This window comes from Emiliania huxleyi (genome assembly GCF_000372725.1).
Source record: "Emiliania huxleyi CCMP1516 unplaced genomic scaffold EMIHUscaffold_83, whole genome shotgun sequence".
In the NCBI taxonomy this organism is placed as follows: Eukaryota; Haptophyta; order Isochrysidales; family Noelaerhabdaceae; genus Emiliania; species Emiliania huxleyi.
The window spans coordinates 370,362-377,582 of NW_005195801.1; the positions used below are offsets into that span (position 1 = coordinate 370,362).

The 7,221-nt window shown below is 61.4% G+C and overlaps 1 protein-coding gene across 1 annotated transcript in view; it reads left to right on the top strand.

Moving 5' to 3' along the window:
• Window positions 1-3,530: 3,530 nt before the first annotated feature.
• EMIHUDRAFT_453442 (hypothetical protein) overlaps window positions 3,531-7,221 on the top strand; it is a gene marked incomplete at its 3' end in the record, with an annotated part of 4,589 nt that continues 898 nt past the window's right edge. Inside the window, exons 1-8 of the mRNA XM_005758947.1 lie at window positions 3,531-3,633; window positions 3,737-3,868; window positions 4,145-4,383; window positions 5,647-5,985; window positions 6,302-6,386; window positions 6,612-6,684; window positions 6,770-6,846; window positions 7,203-7,221. Of these exons, the coding sequence (XP_005759004.1) occupies window positions 3,553-3,633; window positions 3,737-3,868; window positions 4,145-4,383; window positions 5,647-5,985; window positions 6,302-6,386; window positions 6,612-6,684; window positions 6,770-6,846; window positions 7,203-7,221 (1,045 nt within the window). The 5' untranslated portion in view covers window positions 3,531-3,552. The remainder of the gene's footprint in view (window positions 3,634-3,736; window positions 3,869-4,144; window positions 4,384-5,646; window positions 5,986-6,301; window positions 6,387-6,611; window positions 6,685-6,769; window positions 6,847-7,202) is intronic.

Consider the following 7,221-nt stretch of genomic DNA (forward strand, 5'->3'; position numbering starts at 1 on the left):
CTGCTGCTGCAGACAGGGCCCGCGTGACCCCATGCCCTTCCCGGATCCAGCTCGCTGAGGCGTGACGTCACCCCGGTGACCGCCCACAGGTGGCTGTTCGCGGCGCCGCTCATCGCCGCTTTCGTGCGCCTGCTCCACAGAGGGATCCTGCGGCTCTCCCTCGTCGCGTGACCGCCGCCGACATCATGTGCTCGTCGCACTCGCCGGCGCGGAGCTGCGCCGCGTCGAATTGTTCGGTGGATCGACCGCCGGCGCGCCCACCCTCGCCTCCCGCGCGCCTCACACACAGTGATCACCTCGCGCGCGACCGCCAAAGTGAGCACACGACCACCTCCCTCCCACTCACCCCACCAACGATCCACAGCCCCTCCGTTCTCGCCGGCAAGGCGCACGGAACGCCCAATTTGGGCTGGAAATGCCGCCGCCACGGGTTGGTGGCGCCCTCGGCAGCGGGGCAGCGCCACACGCCGCGCAAACTTGCGCGACTAACTTGCGACCTCTGTCCCTCGTATTCACCCCAGATTTTGCCCTATCCCGGCTCACCAGGTACCGCGAGCGGCGAGCCGCGCCAAGCTCCATTTCCGACAAGTTCATCCCGCCCGAACGCCGATCTTCGGCCGTCTGGAGGCCCAGGACGGGGCTTGGGACCGGCCAGGTGTGGATTCTCCACGGCGCTGCGGTGTATCTGCGCGCCCATGGCGCGTTCAGGGGTGCGCCTGAGGCGTGTAGACTGCGGGGCGCCGCGACAGCGCGGCGCCGACGATTGTGTCGCTCAGTGTCACACCGTCGACACGGTCACAGTGTGTGTGCAGTGCGTCCACTCCGGCGACCGTGACGCCGTCGGTTCTCGCCTATACCGGCTAGTGTGGAGCTCTCAGTGTGGTTGCGTGTTGTACTAGTGATGCTGCACTAGGCGGCCTGTTTTTAGCAAAAAGCAGATACCACATCGCGTGTGGTCGTCGAAAAACCAGGGTTCGTGATTTCACATGGAAACAGCGAATCGGTTTCACTTTCACTTTCACTTCACGTTTCATGTGAAACGAAATTTCACTTTCTCGAGCGAGTGTGAAGAGTCGTGTGAACGTGCTGATGACGGATGCTCCCACCGAGTTCCGACACTCTGACACTCACTTGCACAGGTGTTGGCTCCCAAGCAGCAGCCAAGATGAAGGAGGCTGGAGATATTGGTCTCGCTGAGCTGATGTGTACACTAGACCTATATGAATCTCATGGCATGCTGTGGGCGAATACGGTGCTGATGGTGGGATGAACTCTCTCAGCAGTCGAGAGTCGACTCTCGACGCATCGGGAGGGCGGCGGCGGCGGTGTAGGGGCGGCGGCGAGCTCCCGGTTGCAAATACTCGCCTCACAGTCCAAGATGGCGGCTCGCGCCCCCATCCGCGCACCAGCGTGCCACTCTAGCCCCGCCTGCCGCCCAGATACCGAGGGCGGGGCGCACTCTTCGACTTGGGCTATTATTTGCCACCGGGAGGGCGGCCGCGGCGGTGTAGGGGCGGCGGCGAGCTCCCGGTTGCAAATACTCGCCTCACAGTCCAAGATGGCGGCTCGCGCCCCCATCCGTGCACCAGCGTGCCACTCTAGCCCCGCCTGCCGCCCAGATACCGAGGGCGGGGCGCACTCTTCGACTTGGGCTATTATTTGCCACCGGGAGGGCGGCGGCGGCGGTGTAGGGGCGGCGGCGAGCTCCCGGTTGCAAATACTCGCCTCACAGTCCAAGATGGCGGCTCGCGCCCCCATCCGTGCACCAGCGTGCCACTCTAGTCCCGCCTGCCGCCCAGATACCGAAGGTGGTGGGCGCACTCTTCGACTTGGGCTATTATTTGCCACCGGGAGGGCGGCGGCGGCGGTGTAGGGGCGGCGGCGAGCTCCCGGTTGCAAATACTCGCCTCACAGTCCAAGATGGCGGCTCGCGCCCCCATCCGTGCACCAGCGTGCCTCTTTAGTCCCGCCTGCCGCCCAGATACCGAAGGTGGGGGGCGGCCGCGCACTCTACGACTTGGGCTATTATTTGCCACCGGGAGGGCGGCGTGCGCGGGTGCGGGGTAAGCGGGGAGAGCGGCATTGATTGTGCACGGTGCGGCGTGCATTGCCGTTCTTAACGGAGTCGCTTAGGCGGCTCCGGTGGTGAGCCGGTGTGTGTGCCAGTCCGCGCCAGTCCGCGCCCTTGTCGTGCCAGCGTGCTGTGAGAGAGGCTTGTATTAAGAATTCTTAAAAAGGGAGTGTCGTGATATGGAGTTTTGTTCTAAAATTACAAAATAAGGAAGCCGTCGCCCGCGCCTCGCTTCCCTGTCGTGCGTTTTTCCCTTCTTCGGGAATTCTTAAAAAGGGGGCCAAGGAGCAGAGGCGCGTGTGCTGAATCTAGATCGCACGCCGTGGCATATGACTTGGGTAGGCGTGCGACCGCAGCGCGCCCGCCGTAGGCTCGACGGGGCGCGCGTGTCAGCTAGAAGTGATTGATTGATGGGAAGGCGAAACACAGTCCGACCAACGACTGGGACACCAACGCGGTATGGGTGGACGCTAGACGGGCGATGACGGTCACACAGGAGCGACACACAGAACCACAAGACAAGACACTCAGCCAAACTGACTGCCACACATCCTGAGCGAACTTCCCTAGTCACCCGCGGCCGGACTCCATCCGGCACGTAGAAGTTTGAAATAGAACATCTCGCATGAATTCTTTGATGCTGTGCCTTTTGTGGTGCTAGTTCGTGCCAGTCTGCTGTGAGAGGGGCTTGTGTTCGTAACACAATCACACATTGTGTTCGTAGAATTCTTTGATGTCTATGTATGTATGTAGGAAAGTGAAGAACAGTCAGGCTCGGACTGGACACCAACGCGGTATGGGTGGACGCAAGACAGATGATGACGACACGCACGAGCGACACACAGACACAAACAAGCTCACAAGACACACAGCCAGCTGGCTGCCACACACCCTGAGTTGGCGTACACGTAACTCAGGGCCACATTCCTCCTGTCGCCCCCCCCAGCACTCCAAGGTGCCAAGAGAAACAAACAAGGGCACAACATCACAACAGACGACAGGAGGTAATATGCGAGGCTAGAGCAGGCTTGCTCCACCTCTAGCAATCTCGCCGGCCGGCGAGGCACGGACGAGACCGTGTGTGGGGTTAGTGAGGTGTCTATGGTCGCCCTCCTCACGGGCTAGCCGCCAGCGGCCAGCCCTATCTCGCACTCACTGGCGGTGACAATTCAATGTGTGAGTGTTAGCGAACAGAGGCACGTGTGCTAATTCTAGGCCGCACGTCGTGGCACTATGACGAAGGTAGACGTGCGGCTGCAGCGCGCCCGCCGCAGGCTCGGCGGTGCGCGCGTGTTAGCGATAAAGTTGCGGGTAGAGCCGTTCCCGACTTGTCGAATGCGAGGCCTCTGCGACGAGTGCCAGTCGCGCTGCGGAGCCACGCCCTTCGAGCCGCGTCCCGTCGGCACTACCCTCGAGTGCGATGTCTACGAGTACCGGGTACACTCAAGGAGGGCGCAAGCCGCGCCGACGCAGCTCGCCCGATGCCCAAGAAAGAGAAGGCCAGCGAAGGCGCCATCGTTGTCGCTGAGCAGGACGGCAAGCTGTCAAAGAAGGATGCCAAGGTGAAACGCCGCCCCTCCGCTACCGCCTCTCTGGTCTGGAGATCCATGTCCCGTGCCGGTTGGCGCCTCGCACTCCTCTGACGTCAATCGCCTCGCCCTGCAGACGCTCGAGGACCGCGAGATGAACGAGATGATGGCTGCGATGGGCCTTCAAAAGCCAAAGCACGTCGGCACCGCGACGGTCAACGGCCTCGGCCTCGCCGCCGGCGGGATCGCCGCCGGGGCCGTCTCGCTGGCGCGCGCACGCACCGCTGCGGCCGCCCGTGCCGCTGCCACGCAGCGCAGACACAGCCCGCGCTCCGCCTCTCTCCTCCGCGCTGCCCTCCGGGGCTGCGCCACCCCTCGGCCCGCCCCTGTAGTGCGCCGCACCCCTCAGAGGGATATCCACCACCACCACCACCTCCCCGCTCGTTTTGCGTCTGCATTGGCTTGCGCCGTGTTTCACCCGCGGCTGCGGTGCCCGCCCCCTCGCCGCCGACCCGCGACGCCGCCGACCCTCCGACACCGCCAGGTTGCGCTGCCGTACGCCGGCGCCAAAAAGTCCGGCGTCCGAGGCTTTCTCGGTGGCGCTGTCGGCGGGCTCGCGGCGGCCGCTGCACTGCCGGTGGCCGGCGCGCTGGCGGGGGCGACGCAGGTGGTACGCGGCGCGGCGCAGACGCCGAAGGCCATCTACGAGGCGTCGCAGGGGAAGACGTGGTCCGCCTCAGACCGGCGCTGGATCCACTACTCCCTACCGGACGAGCTCGAGAGGTATGTCTTGTGTGAGATGAGATGATGTTGTAGCTGGATCCACTACTCCCTACCGGACGAGCTCGAGAGGTATGTCTTGTATGAGATGAGATGATGTTGTAGCTGGATCCACTACTCCCTACCGGACGAGCTCGAGAGGTATGTCTTGTCTGAGATGAGATGATGTTGTAGCTGGATCCACTACTCCCTACCGGACGAGCTCGAGAGGTATGTCTTGTATGAGATGAGATGATGTTGTAGCTGGATCCACTACTCCCTACCGGACGAGCTCGAGAGGTATGTCTTGTCTGAGATGAGATGATGTTGTAGCTGGATCCACTACTCCCTACCGGACGAGCTCGAGAGGTATGTCTTGTCTGAGATGAGATGATGTTGTAGCTGGATCCACTACTCCCTACCGGACGAGCTCGAGAGGCATGTCTTGTATGAGATGAGATGATGTTGTAGCTGGATCCACTACTCCCTACCGGACGAGCTCGAGAGGTATGTCTTGTCTGAGATGAGATGATGTTGTAGCTGGATCCACTACTCCCTACCGGACGAGCTCGAGAGGTATGTCTTGTCTGAGATGAGATGATGTTGTAGCTGGATCCACTACTCCCTACCGGACGAGCTCGAGAGGTATGTCTTGTATGAGATGAGATGATGTTGTAGCTGGATCCACTACTCCCTACCGGACGAGCTCGAGAGGTATGTCTTGTCTGAGATGAGAGGATGTTGTAGCTGGATCCACTACTCCCTACCGGACGAGCTCGAGAGGTATGTCTTGTCTGAGATGAGATGATGTTGTAGCTGGATCCACTACTCCCTACCGGACGAGCTCGAGAGGTATGTCTTGTCTGAGATGAGATGATGTTGTAGCTGGATCCACTACTCCCTACCGGACGAGCTCGAGAGGTATGTCTTGTCTGAGATGAGATGATGTTGTAGCTGGATCCACTACTCCCTACCGGACGAGCTCGAGAGGCATGTCTTGTCTGAGATGAGATGATGTTGTAGCTGGATCCACTACTCCCTACCGGACGAGCTCGAGAGGTGTGTCTTGTCTGAGATGAGATGATGTCGTATTGCGAGAGGCGGTGCGGACTGTTATACTACATTGCGAGAGCCCGTGCCGAGCTGAGATGAGACTGCATAGTACTGTGATTGTCAGATGATCTTGCATTGCGAGAGCCCGTGCCGAGCTGAGAGGAGACTGCAGAGGCTCGACGACGAGGAAGCTGGACTAATTAACACGAATTAACACGAATTAACGCGAATTAGGCTCGACGAGGAGGAGGCGGAGATGAAGGAGTTTGTCGCGGCGCGCCGGCGCGCGGCGGCGGCGGCGCGGCAGGCGAAGCGTGTCGAGCGGCGCGCGGCCAAGCTGCGGGAACGGGAGGCGGCGGCGGCGCGCGGCGAGGAAGGGGGCGACGCCGGCGGCGAGGCCGGCGAGGCCGGCGCCGCTGCCGGCGACAAGAGCAAGAAGAAGAAGAAGGTGGGCGCGGAGGAGGGCGGCGACAGCTCGGGGGACGACGACGCGGCGCAGGATTTGGCATACTACGAGATCCTGGAGGTGGACCGCGAGGCCGAGGCGGCCGAGATCAAGCGCTCCTACCTCAGGCTCACGACGAGATGCGGCAAGACTGGCAGACGAAGAGTGCACCTAGCGCTCCCACCTCACGCTAATGATGAGAATAGCAATGGTGATGGCAAGACTGGTAGAATTAATTGATTGATTGATTAATTAATTAACTGCTTCTAAGGATGGCACTGCTCAAACATGATTATTCGCTGTAAATGATGGTAGAATAATACATCAAGCGCTCCAGCCTGAGGCTGATCCGCCGCATGCTCCTCCCGACAAGAACCCGGACGAGTACCATGCCCCCACAGTACCGAATCCAGTGTGGGTTCAGTCGCGTGGGTGGTGTGGTAGGCTCGCCCGCCGCATGCACCCCGACAAGAACCCGGACGACCCCGAGGCGCAGCAGAAGTTCCAAAAGCTGGGCGAGGCGTACCAGGTGCCTCGGAGATATGGGGAGAGATGGGGAGATATGGAGGGAGATATGGAAGGAGAGCAAAAGTTGCAAACGCTGGGCGAGGCGTACCAGGTGCCATATCTGGGGGGGGGGGGTATGGGGAGATATGGGGAGATATGGCGAGGCGTACCAGGCGATCCCCAACGAGGGGGGACGCGCGCGCCTCGAAAGCAGAGATCGGTGGCGCCGGCCATTTCTTTTTTTCAGGTGCTGTCCAACGAGGAAACGCGCGCGCGGTACGACGAGGGCGGCAAGGAGGGCCTCGACGGCGCGCAGCAAGGCACCACTACGAAGCCGCGAGACGCGAGACGCCCCGCCCGCGCGCGCACGCGCGCGCCCGAAAGCCCCCTCTCCCTACACCACAGGCATGATGGACCCGTCGATGTTTTACTCCATCATCTTCGGCTCGGAGGGCTTCGAGGCCTTCGTGGGCGAGCTGCAGGAGGGCCATATCTCCCCATATCTCCCCATATCTCCCCATATCTCCCCATGTCTCCCCTTCGTGGGCGAGCTACAGGAGGGCCATATCTCCCTATATCTCCCCATATCTCCCCATATCTCCCCTTCGTGGGCGAGCTGCAGGAGAGATGATGTCCAGTCACATCTCTCTCTCTCTCTCTCTCTCTCTCTCTCTCTCTCTCTCTCTCTCTCTCCCTCCCTCCCTCTCCCCCCCCCCCCTCCTCCCCCTCCCTCCCTCCCTCCCTCCCTCTCCCTCCCTCTCTCCCACTTGCGCGCGACGTCGTCCTCTTCCCGCAACCTCCCTGCAACCCTCCGAACCTCCCCGCAACCGTCCTGCAGATTGCCGCGCTGCTGGGCG